The sequence below is a fragment of the Typopeltis vanoorti genome, chromosome 3 (genome assembly GCF_054136105.1).
Source record: "Typopeltis vanoorti isolate ZY-2024b chromosome 3, IOZ_Tvanoo_1.0, whole genome shotgun sequence".
NCBI lineage: Eukaryota > Metazoa > Arthropoda > Arachnida > Uropygi > Thelyphonidae > Typopeltis > Typopeltis vanoorti.
The window spans coordinates 94405598-94420588 of NC_143551.1; the positions used below are offsets into that span (position 1 = coordinate 94405598).

The following is a 14991-nucleotide window of genomic DNA, read 5'->3' on the forward strand; positions in this document are numbered from 1 at the left end:
TCCTCTTCTAGCATTCCCTCTTTCCTGCTGTTTCTATTCTTCTCCCTTCTAGCATTCCCATACCTCTTTCTCTCTCTCTCCTGCTGTTTCCATTCTCTCCTCTTCTATCATTCCCAAAATGCTCTCCTCTCCTATCCTTCCCAAAACTCTCCCTCTCTCCTACTCGCCTTGCATTTATCTCTTCCATTCTCCTCATCTCATCTTTTATACTTCTCATCTCATTCACAAGACATTCCACTTCCTCTTTCAGCCCATCTATCTCCCTCTGCAAGTCAGTCATTCTAAATCGAAATTCACTCTCCCAAACAAAACCATCTCCGAAACTTTCACTGTCACTAATGCCTTCCACATTATCGACTATTATTTTCTCATTCATATTTTTTTCTTCATTCTCGCCTATCACATAAAAAAAAATGAATGTCGGAAGACATCTTCCGATATTAATTTCCCGTTCCTGGAGCAACTAGGTCAGTTATTGATATATCTATTTCATTTATTTCCTCCTATTGCCTGCATTTTGCGCACACACCATAAATGCCGCAAGTACTGCATGCCACAAAGTCCCTTATTATATTACTTATAATGGAGTTCTTAAATGGCGGAGGACTTGGCGACACACCATTTGCGACTGCAGCTGAATCTGCCATCATTCCTTACTGCCAAGGAACTACTAAAGTAATTATATATAAAGGCTATATAATTACTATATTAATCTATACCAAATAGTGAATAACTTATCTTTTCTTCCGCCGCCAATACTCCCGACTGTGACCATGAGTTCTCGAGAACTCAAAAATAACACGATATGTAACATGAAACTCTAAAGCAGAACCTCTAAACAACACTTGTGTTACTGAGAAAAAAAAAATGGAGCACAATTCATGCTATACACCTTTTAAAAAAACACTTTTTTTTTTTTAACAATAGCTCAAATCCACTGCCACATACTTCAGCGACCCTCTGCAAGATTCAGGTAACCAGTGGTGTGCCTTAAGGATCAGATTTTGGTCAATTGTTATTCAATCTGTACATTAAAGACATTGGGAATGATTTGGCATGCAACATACAGCTTTTTGCTGATGTTGCAAAGATAAGTAGGGTAATAGGTGCTGCTGATATGCAATATTTGCAGAATGATTTGAATAGGCTAGAATTGTGGGTATGTGAAAATGGCTATCAGCTCAATGTTAGTGAATGTAAAGCACCTTGATTTGATTAGATATCCAATGTCATATTATATAGGTGGGATTATGCTAGAAGTTCAAGGGTCATATACCAAAGATTGTAAATACAACTGAGAGAATAATTGCAATACTGAAACAAACCTTGACACATAAAGATAAAGAAGTCATTTTTGCCTCTTTACAAGGCCTTGATAAGACCCCACTTGGATTATTACAAGCAGGTCTGGTCTCCTGGCTTCTTTGGTGATTCTGATATAATGAAGAGAGTGCAAAGGAGAGTGTTAAAAATTATATATCAGTATTGTTTAATACAGATTATGAAGACAGATTGAGAATTTGTAGACTGCAGACACTAACAAACTGGAGAAAGAGAGATAATATTAAGACTCACAAACTTCTAAAAGGGTTATACAGAATTTTAGTATTTATGTAAGTATATACCTATGAATATCGTTTATGAAAAGATGTTAGCTTATAGTACATGATAGCATACAGTAAGTGTATGCTATATAAGTGTAGCATACAGCATATACACATATACATACAAAAATACATACGTGCATATTTTTGCATATATATATACACACACACACACATACATATGCAAAAAAAAAAAAATGTTTTTGCATATATATGCAAATATCTGCTTTCCATTCAATACGCTGTGGGTTCAAATTCCTCTGTGATCATGTATGTTTGCAAATATGTTTTGCTCTCTAAAGCAAGAGGATCAGCATTGTCTAATCTATTCTAACAGTACTAAAATGTGCTATGGGTTTATAAACTTATTTGAATGTAATTCATATTACTAAAAAAACAAAATCACATGTTATTATTAAAACATGTAAGCCATCTTATAATCCATAAGATCAAAATTACAAATGGTTGTAACTACACATTACAAAAGTTAATTGAAACGTGAAGATTATTTTGATATTATCTGTAATAATAATCTGAAATGGCTATGTAGATTTCTTAATATGAACTGTTAAAAATATTTTCTGATTGTTGTGATGTGTGGAAATGTGGCTTTGCACTTGTTTTTAACATATGATTGATAATGACATCCATACATCCTCTGCTCAAATAACTGGATATCCTTTTCCACTCACAATATTACTTGTCACCTGTACAAGTCCTGAAATGTATAAATCCCAAATATCTATACTTCCCGAGAATATTGCTCTCATGTATTTGGTTATGCCTCAGAAACCTCTCTAAAAATGCTTAATTCTATCCAGAAGAGGATAATCCATTTAATTAATGATCCCCCCCCCCCCCCATGATGTAGAATATAAGGTGAATGCAGAAAATTCATCCTTAAAGGATGAATTTTCTGCGTTCACCTTATATTCTACATCTGTTTTTGTTCTATTCCACATGGGTGCCATCATTTGTCTACTTTCCCTTTGGAAAAGTTTGTTAAGGCCAGAATTCAGGAGAGTGAGTGTGTAAATACATGAGCTGGTCAAAATTCATTCACTGTCGAGCTTTAGATATTCCAAACAGCTTCTCGTCATCTTCTTGTCTTTGGAACAGTCTACCTTGACTGTTCTTCCAGTTATTCAAAAGAAACCTAATCAGCAATTTTCCTTTCTTCATAATCACTTGTCTATATAATTATTTTCAGCATTTCATGCAGGGGTTGATCTACATAAAAAGTAAACAATACAAATACATTTAGTCTTCTTCTTCCTAACATGGAATATAGGCCATGTGGCCTGTTCCGGTCTCATGCCATCTCTTTCTTGGTCTTCCGATTCTTCTTTTTCCACTTATTTTGTATCTGTATAATATTTTTGGTAGTCTGCTGTTGTCCATTCGATTTAAATGTTCTAGCCATTTTTGTTTATACTGTCTTATGTAGTAATTAATTGGTTCGATTTTTAGGGATTGTAAGATTTCTTCATTTGTTTTGTGGTCCCACTTGGTATATCCAGCTGTTTTTCTGAGGGACTTCATTTCTGCTGTTTGAATTTGTTTTTCATCTTTCCTTTTCATGGTCCATGTTTCGCTTCCGTATAGTAGAGTTGGTTTTGACAAGACATTATATAGTCTGATTCTAGTGTGTTTTTGTACCAGGGATGACTTAAATATACTGTTTATTATGCCATTTACTTTGACAAAGTTTGATAGTTTAGTGTCTATGTCTTTTTCTTCTTCGTATGATAGATCACATCCCAAGTATCTGAAAGTATTTACTTGTTCTAGTATTTTATTATCTATCACTATTTTACTTCTTATTGGGTTTTCTCCTTTGAATGCCATTATTTTTGTTTTTTCTTTGGATATTGTCATATTATATTGCTTTGAGATATCATTTAATGATTTTAATGATCTTTGTAAGTCATCTTCTGATGTAGCTAATACTATTTGATCATCTGCAAATAGTAGTGTATCTATCTTCATTTGCGGGGTCATTTGTATACCAAATGGGTTATGCTGTTTCCAGATTGTTAATATTTCATTTATATATATATTGAAAAGCAGAGGTGAGAGGGTACATCCTTGTCATACTCCTCTTGATATATCTTTCCATTCTGAGGTGTGTTCTAATTTAACTGCTATTTTATTTCCTGTATATATTTCTTGAATAGATTGTAAAAGTTGGTTTGGTATGTTTAAATTGGTTAATATTTTAAACAATTTTTGTCGACTAATTTTGTCAAAAGCTTTTTCATAATCAATAAATGCCACATGTGTTTCTTTTTGAAATTCTCTTCTCTTTTCTATTAATAATTTTAAAGTAAAAATTGGATCTATGCAGGATCGGCCTTTTCGGAAGCCATTTTGTTCTTCTAGTAATTTGTTTTCTACAATGCTGCTTAGTTTCTCTTTTAATATTCCTGCATATATTTTATATCCTGTATTCAGCAGGCTAATTCCCCTATAATTATTGCAATTGTCTTTATTTCCTTTTTTATAGATTGGGATGACCAGTGCTTTTTTCCAACAGTTAGGGGTTTTTCCGGACATCCAAACCATATTAAAAAATTTCAAAAGTCTTTCATTAAATTTTTCACCTGCATTTTTGTATAGTTCTATATTTATATTGTCTTCTCCTGGCGTTTTCCTATTTTTCATCTTCTTTATTATATTTTTCAGTTCTAACATTGTGATATTTTCTATTAGGTTCATTCTTTGTCTTATAAAATTTTAATTCATTGTTCTCATCTGTCCAGAGATTTTGGAAATAGGTCACCCATTTTTCTAAATCTATTGTTTGTATTTTTATCTTTTCTTTTATTTCTTTATAGGTTTTGGGTTGTGGCTTAAATACATTTAGTAAATTAGCCAATTCTTGAGAGACATTAATTGTTAATGTCTCTCAAGAATTGTTCACTTGTCCAATTATTTTCAGCATCTCATATGTATATAAAAAGTAAGCAGTACAAATACATATAATAAATTAGCCAATTCTGAGAGACATTAATTGTTGGTAATGCTGTTTTGAAGATTTCAAAATCAACTAGGACTTTTAGCATAATCACGCTTCTGTTTACAAAATGCATTATTTTAATAGAGCACATGAATTTGCAGGAATGATCTACTTTAATTTGATTAATATTTGCATATTACATAGTTGACTTTCCCTCACTAGCAAACATTGCTATAGTGTCTACCATTAGAACATTGTTTATAGAATTGCTATAAACAGTTACACTGAAATTCTAAAGAAAACTATAGCAAACTATCTACTATAATAACCAAACTACTGTGTTCCTATGAGTTTGCTGTTTCTCAGTGTAATACAACAAATCAGAGACATTGTTTTAGATTACTTTAAATAAACTTAAAATATTGTTACATTTCTTCTGCTATATATATTTGCATTACTTTTATTTTATTTATTTTTGTTTAATTTGTCATAGACATAATCGTCACAGGAGAGGAGAGCCTGACTCGGTAAGTTTCATTTAATTCTTTATGAAACAAAGACAACATTCTTATCTCGTTTTAAATAATTTATGTGCTTCATCTCTTTAAAATGTTATTAGCCTTAGCTTAATTAACCATTCAAAAGACTTACATCTCTATATTAATACATTTTAATAGTGCATTTTTCTTTCCATTTATACTTTTATTTGTTAAAATGATGAACTAATTGTGGTATGAGATGTAAAAAAAAATTCAACTTCCATATGATGAATTTTGGATAAACTGCAGTTTGAAACAATCTCATTCACTAAAATTAGTTAGAATAGTGCTGTCACTTCACTTCTTTCAAAGTTGCATTATTCACAAGTAATACTTACATAATGTGATTTTTTTTTTTTTGTTGTTGTTCAATAAAACAGACAACTTCTGCATTAAATTCTGCTTCAGACTGGGAAAAAATTTCCAGTTAACCTTTGAATACTAAAATTTGCTTTTGTAGAAAAAACAGTGGGCAGAAATGTTTGTAATCAAACATTACAAACAAGGTTTGTAATGTTTGATTACAAACATGGCAGAAAGAAGACATTATGAATGTCTTCTTTCTGCCATCTTGGCATCAAAGAGGCTTTTGATACCATTTTTTCACTTTCATGTCTGTTGTTCTTTATTTTTGATCAATGTTTTATTTCTAACCCAACTCTAGATCCATAAATTAAAATTGATTTTAAAGTATCTGGTATATTAGGCCTCATATGGATTTAGTATTTGGCTAATTTCTGTCTTATTTCATATAAATTTATTCAATTTATCCTCAGCATTCCAGCTTTGCTTATTCTAATCATCTATTTCTATTTAATTTGCTATCTTCACCAAAAAATGTTACTAATTAACTTAATATTTCACTTTGTGTGTTCTCCCATCTACGAAAGTTTATTTGTAAACCTATGCTACATTTATACCTACATGGTATGAATGTACCATGTGGAATAAGATCATTTTCTTTTGGAAGTTTATTTTCCACTTGGTTAGACTATAATAAATTTAGTTTAATCCTTTACCCAAGTGTAGGCAAACAAACAAAGTTTGTGCCTGAAGTAGTTCAGGACTGAGGCAACTCATAGTAAAGGTGGACCAAGCTCTCATCACTCCTTGTCTCAGTATCTCCCATAATGCAAAGGACATCTCCTTGTGGACATGTATAAAGCTATGCATCAAGGGAAGGACCACTACCCAGACCAGTTTCGACCTTTATTGAGGTCTCGTCAGTGGGAGGCAGATCCAGAAGTGGTGATACCAAGGCAGAAGCAATGGAGAGGTCATATTAACTTATACAAGTTGCCAAAAGGCGTACCATCTTATTATTAATTTACTCTGGATTTAGAGAAAGATGTTGGAAGTTTATTTTCTACTTGGTTAGACTATCTCCATTGCTTCTGCCTTAGTATCACCACTTCTGGGTCTGCCTCCCACTGATGAGACCTCAATAAAGGTCAAAACCAGTCTGGGTAGTGGCCCTTCCCTTAATGCATAGCTTTATACATGTCTGCAAGGAGATGTGCTTTGCATTATGGGAGATACTGAGACAAGGAGTGATGAGAGCTTGGTCCACCTTTACTACGAGTTGCCTCAGTCCTGAACTACTTCAGACGCAAACTTTGTTTGCCTACACTGGGTAAAGGATTAAACTAAATTTATTATATCATTTTCTTTTTTTTTATTATTTCACATTTGCTCTAGAGATCAAATGTGAAAACTTTCAAGTCTCTTCATGCCTCCAAATAAGCAGGGTGGTGATCTCACCCTGAATATTAAAAGCCACTTTTATTATTATTATTATTAATAACACAAGATCTCTATGGATTCAAGACTTATTAATACACACAGCACACTGTCACACCATTTTTAAATTAAAAAATGGTGTGCCTACTTTCCATGCAAAGAACCTGCACCTTATACAACTTCCAGCCATGTCCCCTTGTTCTATCCCTTCCTCCATTCTATGAAAAATATTCTTCCACTTTAACCCAGTAACACTCTTGACCAACTTAATATCTTGATCATATCCCCTCTCTTCCTCCTTGCAACCTACAATCCCTAAATCTGTGTTCAGTCTTCTCAACAATTTCCAGTATATATCCTCTTCACCATGAAAATGAGGGGACCAAATCTGTACACAATAATCCATATGAAGCCACAGCAAGGCCTTATACAATGGAACCCAAATCTCTTTAAAGTCCTCTGCATCATTGTCATTATCTGATGTGAAGACTTCACAACTTGTGCAGTTTGACAAGTTGAGAACTTCAGATCCTTGTCTGCCACTCTAGGTCTCTTGTCTCCTCAACTTCCTCCAAAATTTCCCCACCAAGTGTTTACTTTGCATCCCACTGTTGCCTACCAAATTTCTGAACCTAACACTTTAAATTGACAATTCCATACTATCTCCACTCATATAATCCATTCAAGTCCTCCTACATCTGCTTGATTCCTCTTCATTCTCTCCAGTTTTGCATAATCTGCAAACAGTAGTATATCACTAATTAAACCCATCCCAATATCATTAAACAATGTGGTCCCGAAACAATCTCTGTGGCACACCACATGACTTTCCTCTTCTGGGATACTGCATTCCTCCCATACACAACTTTCTGATACCTGTCTGAGAGCCAGTTGCCTATCTAACACACTGATCTGTCATCCAATCCCATCTGCTTCAGTTTAGTTACCAACTTGTGGTGTGACAGTCTTTTGGAATCCTTTGCAAAATCTAAGTATACTACTGTGTATGCATTCCCCTTGTCATAGTACATAAGACAGTTAGCCTCTTGGCACTGAGGAGGAGAAGATCCAGAGGTGAGTGACCAAGATGATAGCAGGTCTGTGGAATGAACCTTATAAGAACAGGTTGAAGATTTGTGGATTACAGAAACTGGTTGACAGGAGGAAAATGAGTGATATGATTGACACATTACTGAAGGGTTTTTACAAAATTAATACAGAGGAAATTTTTCAAAACAGGTCTGGTAGCGGGAGAACTAGAGGGCCATCCTTGGAAACTGAGCAAGAGTGTTAGAAATAGTTTTTTTGCTGGGAGAGTGGTGAATGAGTGGAATAAGTTACCAGAGCCTGTTATGGGTGCCATGACTGAATGAGTTCAAGGCAAAGTAAGATAGATACTGTGCAAGTGTTGGATAGTGTGGGAGAACTAGAGGCCATAATTGGAAACTGAATAGCAAGGGTGTTAGAAATAGATTTTTTGCTGGGAGGGTGGTTGAGTGGAATAAGTTTCCAAAGCCTGTTATGGGTGCCATGACTGAATGAGTTCAAGGCAAAGTATGACAGGCACTGTGCAAATGTTGGATAGTGATTGGCATGATGTTTAGGGTCTTCCTCAGTGAGTCTAAGGACTGCATGAAGTAGCCCATAATAATAGTAGTAATAATAAATAAAATAAATCTGATGGATTACATTTGAATGAGCTTGGTGTTGGACAATTAGAAAGGCTATTGTTTTCTGAGAAGGCACAGAGTCAAGAAGTTAACGTAGCAAATGATCAGTCTACTTGTGGAACAGGATAGCACAAATTAACAGATTGTACAGCAGGAGGAAGGTGGATATGAGGTTGAAGATGTGGTTGCAGCAGCACAAGGTGATGGAATGCATAAAGGTGAGGATGAGACAGGCAAGAATGGAAATCAGGATCAGGGAAATTGTGGTCAAACTGAAGAGAGAGAGAGGGAGGGAGGTGTAGTATAGCAGCTAGAATAGAGAATGTTCGTGCTGGTAGGATGGCCTCAAACACACAGAGATTATGTTTATGCACAAATGCAAGGAGTATTCGAAACAACAGAGCCGAGTTTGTGGCACTGAGACAGTATGCCCAAAAGTAATTGGAATAAATGAAACTTGGTTGTCTGAGGAGGATGTGATGTCGGGAATGGAATTAGAAGGATATATAATTTTCCAGAAGGATAGTGATGTGAAAAGAGGAGGGGGGGGAGTGCTGTTAATGATGCTGTTGCAGAGGAATTGTGTCTGCGAAGTGTGGAAGTTGGTGGGGCATGCACAGAATTTGAATCTGTGTGATTAAAGTTGAAATAAATGGGTTAGTTTATCTGATAGGATGCTGTTTTAGGCCAGGGAATGCAGAGAATACTGATTGTGAAATGTTTAGGCAAATTAGTTGGGCATGTAAAAAGAAGATGATCCTGATGGGAGACTTTAATTACAGGAATATAGACTGGAAGGAGGAGACAGTGTATGAGAACAAGGAGAGCGAGTTTGTTTAATTTCTGAGAGATAAGTATCTTAAGAAGCATGTGATTGAAGCAACCAGAGGCTTTAATGTTTTGGATTTGGTGATAACTTCACAAGATGTAGTTGTTAATGAGGTATTGACACTGTCACCAGTTGGCGAGAGTGATCATGAGGTACTTGTTTGGGAAGTGAGAAAGCAAGAAAAGGTCACTGCCAAAAATGGATACATGTGGAAGTATAAAGCAGGTGATTATAGAAAGCTCTGTAGTCAGTTATGCTGGGTAGATGAGCTGAGCAGAAAAGATGTTGAAAATGCAAGGAAACTCATAAGGCAGTATCTGACAAAAGTAATGTATGACTGCATACCGAGGGTAAAGTGAGTAAATAAAGTGGGAGTGAAATGGATGATCAGCAAAAGCAAGCTGTGCTGGAAAAGAGAATGTTATGAAGTACAAGACAGTTGGTGGTGATCAAATCCACGAAGAATATAAAGTGCAGGCTAGAAAGGTGATAAGCATGGTTAAAAGGTGTAGTATGAGAGGAGATTGGCTGGTCAGGCCAAGGTTAACTCGAAGGAATTTTTCCGCTACAAGACAAGCAAGAGAAAGAATAATTATGGCAGACTAACAGCTGCAAAGGATGTACTGGAATTATTGAATGAGCACTTTATCAGCATATATCATACTGGTATGAATTATCTGGCACAATATATAGAAGAGAGGAAAAATACTAGGAGAATTGGAAGTGAAAGAAACAGAGGTGTATCAGATGTTGGTTGGGTTAGATGTCAATCAGGCTGTAAGAATGGAAGACATATCACAACATATGCTTAAGGAATGTGCACCACAGTTGGTTATGCCCATAACCTGGTTATTTAATGAAAGTCTTGCAGTAGGTAGGGTTCCTAAGAAGTGGAAAGAGGGCAAAATAGTACCACTCCACAAGCATGGTTCTAAGACAGAAGTCTCCAACTATAGGCCAGTCTGTATAACTGCAGTTATGGTCAAGGTGTTGGAGAGATTGGTTTGATGGACATGGCATTCTTTAAATTTGTAAAGGGTAGCTACTTATTTCAGTAATTTACTTTCATTTTATGATAAGCTGACAAGTGTGTTAGATAAGGGGTGGGGGGGAAATCATATACAGTGATATTCTTAAGAGTTTGCAAAAGCGTTTGATAGTTACCACATGGTAAGTTGGTATACAAGCTGCAGAGGATGGGAATGGACAATATATTGGTTAGATGGATCGGAGATTGGCTCTCTGAACGATACCAACAGGTTGTGTATGATGGAGAGTGTCTCAAAAAAGAAGGGTGGCCAGTGGCATGCCGCAGGGTTCTGTTTTTGAGCCCCTGCTGTTTAATTTGTTTGTAAACGATATATCATATGGACTGACTGGGGATCTTCAGTTATTTGCTGATGATGCAAAGTTGGGAAGAATTATAAGTAGCACTGCTGATGATGAATCCCTTCAGGGAGATTTAAATAGACTTTTTATTTGGACAAAAAAGTGGGGATTGTAGTTTTAATATCAATAAGTGCAAGGTGGAATTTTGGAATGCAGAAATATAAGGCTATGTACTATATTGATGGTGCTGTACTGCAGGAAGCGGATGAGATTAGAGATTTGGGAGTGATGGTTGACAGCAGACTGAAGTTTAGAGGGCACATTGCTAGGGTTGCACGTCGTAGAGCTGCTATGATAAAAAATACTCTAACATGCAAGGATAAGGAAGTGGTTGTACCACTGTATAAGGCACTGGTCAGACCACACTTGGAGTATTGTGCTCAGATCTGATCACCTGGTTTTCAATGTGATGTGGAGACATTGGAGAGGATCCAGAGGGGAGTGACTAAGACAATATCAGGACTTTGGAATGCTGGCTATGGAGAGAGAGGTTGAAGAGATGTGGATTGCAGAGTTTGGTGGATAGGAGGAAGAGAGGTGATATGATAGAGACGTTTAAGTTAGTATGAGAATTTTATCAGATTAATCCAGAGGGGATTATAAAAAGAGTAGAAAGTGAGAGTGGAAAAACCAGAGGTCATTCCTGGAAGTTATGTAAAAGTGTGGTGAAGAATGATCTGAGGACTAAATTTTTTACATGGAGAATTGTCACAATACCAGAATGTGTTGTTAATGCAAGGAGTATTAAGGACTTTAAGATTCTATATGATAAATATGGTGTCAGTTGATTGAACCTCCAACGACGAGTCTGTCGACTCCATGGAGGGTGTAATAATAATAATGTGGTCCAATGACCGCATCATGAGAAATTAAAACTGTCTTCATTCTTCAAAATTCTGGTATAATTACCAGAATTTCGAAGAATGTTTTCTTACAGTTTATATTGCAGCAAAATTCTTTGGGTTGGGAATCTCCTTGGTTTGATACAGATATGAATGACTTAAAAGAAAGTACTGACTGATAAACTAAAAATGCTTTATAAACCAAACCAGTTTGGAAGAAAATTGTTGATATGAACTATTATAGTGGACTAAGCCAAACATTTCATGTTTATATTTGGCATTTCTGATTTAAAATTTCATAAGATAAATTACAACCCCCCCCCCTCCCCAAATTTATATCTGCTTTTTTTTTCTTTGCTCTCTCCCTAGGTTCACCGTCCACATTCTCCAGAAGAAAACACTCTCGCATGCCCAAGATGCAACCTTGGATTTCGAGATTTGCAAGCTCTGCATAATCATGTAGACTTATGTATCGAAGAAGAGAATTGTTTCTTGTGAATTGATCTAAAATGCACTTTTTCAGATTGTGTAAATATGTGGAATTTTGATTCAGCAGTTAAAGTTATGGAGATATAGTATTGTTGAGAATTGCTGTATTTAGCATGTTACCAAATACAAATATTAAAAATGTTTTGGAGTTGATATTTGATGTGATCTTTTTTATATTGTTTTAGGTCCCCTTAATTACTGCATTTAGCTCAGAATATAATTGTGAATTATGTTAAATCCACTCTCACTGGTGGAGAGGGATCCTATGTATTGTCTAACAAGAAAGAATGCAGTAGACTTAGAAGCCTTAGAATTTTGAAATTCTTTACCTGAGTGCATCATTACATACAGCTGAATAAACTAGTCTTCAAATCAGTCAAGTCTATAACAAACTGAAATGACACAACAGATATGTGGGGACATTCCAAATATAAGTGAAATGTGTCTAGCAAAAATGGCTCTTATAAAAAGTACATATGCATTTTGAGAACTGCACCTGCAAACAGGTAAGATTACAGTAGAACACTTCTTCCTCTGCCATAAAATAAAAAACAGTGGATAAAAGAGCAGTTTTCACAGATACTTATATATATGTTCATAAATGGTTCCTATACTCTGAAGAAATACATTTGCTTAACTATTATGAATATTCCATGCTCTAATTTTTAGAGGACCCTATTCTATGTTTGTATACATGCACAAGCATAGTTTTTACACAGTTCTCAACAACATTATCTTAACATATTAAAAGATGAAATATGCATTTACACACTTTTTTTTATATATGAGAAATACTAAAATGAATATCTTTAAAAAATTTCAGTAATTTTATTTGATGCATAATTTCTGATGCCTGACATTCTTTATTGAAACAAATCTAAATGAAATTATTGTACTTTGTGAAATTATAATAATAAAAAAGTATAAAAGGCACATGCTATTTTTATACTTTTATTTTTTTTTTTTACATAATCTGGAAACCCTGCTCTAAAGATTAAACATGGAATTTTTTCTATAGCCACTAAATGTGGAAGTGGTCTCACAGTTAAGCAATAATTTCATTGCAAACAGATATCCACTTTTCTTATTGGAGCTTTGGAAGATTTAACAAGGCTGGACTAGGAGTTCCTATTCTTGCTCCCTTCCATGGGTCAGTCTGTAATATCCAAAGGGATGCAGAAGGGAGAACCTTGACAACAGACTGGAAATACTGTGGATGTGTAATAAAGCTTATAAATATTTATGCTCCATTCAATGGAACAGTTAGACGAAAATTCTTCCAGGAATTGGAGCCATATACATAAGGGACCACTACATCATAGCAGCTGGAGACTGGAATTGTATTGTAAACCCAACATTAGACAAAATAGGAAGACACCCCAGGAGTGGAAAAGTGGGATATGCACAGTTAAAAACATGTCTCAACAATGCTCAACTAATAGACGTATGGAGGATTCGCAATCATAATCTCCAGGCTTACACATACATGAATCAAAGTATTGTTACCTGTCTTGGTCGAATTTATAGCTCTTCTTCCCTTATAAATAGGATAATTCAGATAAAACATCTTGATATCAACATATCAGATCATAATCCAGTTCTACTTAAGTTCCATTACATGGAACAAGTAGAAATCAGTTCTGGACCATGGAGACTTCCACTAAATTTTCCATTGATCTTTTCAAGCAAACTCCAGACCTTCTGTTCAAATCAGAATAATGTTACCTGGAATTGGGATATGTGGTTAAAATTCAAACAAGTAAAACGGAATATGATGCAATGGGGAAAGGAACAGGCTTTCCTCAAAAGAAAAAAGTTGAAGATCCGTATAAAAAGAGAAGTTGGTTTTGTAACAAACCAACGCAATGGTATAGAATGTAGCAACATCATTAGGAACAGTAACATAGAGATAGAAGTGGAAAGACAGAAACAAGTAGAAAGAATTATTTAGTGTATGGCTCGCACATGAAAAGTTACATCATATTAATCCTTAATATAAGATATATGAACATAGTAATAGACATATGTTCAATAATAAGACATAATACGATCATAAAAGACAGACACTCAAACCTATTCTTGAGCTACAGCTGAATGTCTAAGTTGATTATCCAGTTGACTGCACTTGGTGTAGCATGAATGAAGACCGACAGGTTTCCATTGTATGCACGTTGGGCACATTCTACTGTAATATGGTTAATTATCTGGCTGGGTGAGGCAATCTGGCCTATTTGTAAAGGTGGTCTGCACATCTGCCATGATTGATTCGGTGTGTTGGGTCTACTAATTCATGGAAGTGTCCTGTTGAAGTGTTACACCAGGACTCTTTCCACTTCTCCTTCATGTTGAAACTTGTCTCTGCAAGATTTTTTCGCTGTTAAGATTGGAGTGTGCCTTGACTTTAGTCTGTTTATTTCTAGGGGTGGGATGTCTTCGTGGATTGAAAGATTTTGGATTTCCGTGATTTTGCTTTATTCATGTAGAAGAAAGTTGGATCTGTGGAGGTGGGATGTTGCTTAGCACTGGGATCCAGTAGGTTGAGGTTGATTTCACTATTCCAGAAATAAGGTGCATAGTGGTGTTAAGCTGAGCATCAACCGAGTACACATGGGTGCTGTTCATCCATACGGTGAACAGTATTCAGCTGCAGAATAAACAAGACCAAGAGCAGTGCAGTGAAGTGTTGTTGCTGAGGCACCCCAAGTTGTTCCACATAGTTTTTGCAGTATATTGTTTCATGTTTTTAGCTTGGATGCTGTGTTAATGAGATGTGGTTTAAAAGATAGAATTCTATCCAAAGTGAAGCCCAGTTATTTCAGGAATCTGTTGTAGTGTAGCAGTTTGTGGTTGAAGTAGACATGAGGTCTTTGTCAGCCTAGTTATTGTTCGGGTGGAAGCATGAAACTTCTGTTTTGCTAGGATTTGGACAT

At 35.4% G+C, this 14991-nt stretch overlaps 1 protein-coding gene across 4 annotated transcripts in view; it reads left to right on the forward strand.

Annotated features, from left to right (window-relative positions):
* The window catches only part of LOC150108393 (optineurin-like), a 254883-nt gene extending 242669 nt beyond the window's left edge, over nt 1-12214 (forward strand). For all 4 annotated transcript variants that reach the window (XM_090415814.1, XM_090415811.1, XM_090415812.1 and 1 more), the window contains exons 11-12: nt 5057-5090; nt 11942-12214. In XM_090415814.1, coding sequence (XP_090271940.1) covers nt 5057-5090; nt 11942-12070 — 163 coding nt within the window. In that variant the 3' untranslated portion in view covers nt 12071-12214. The remainder of the gene's footprint in view (nt 1-5056; nt 5091-11941) is intronic.
* Nucleotides 12215-14991: the final 2777 nt, after the last annotated feature.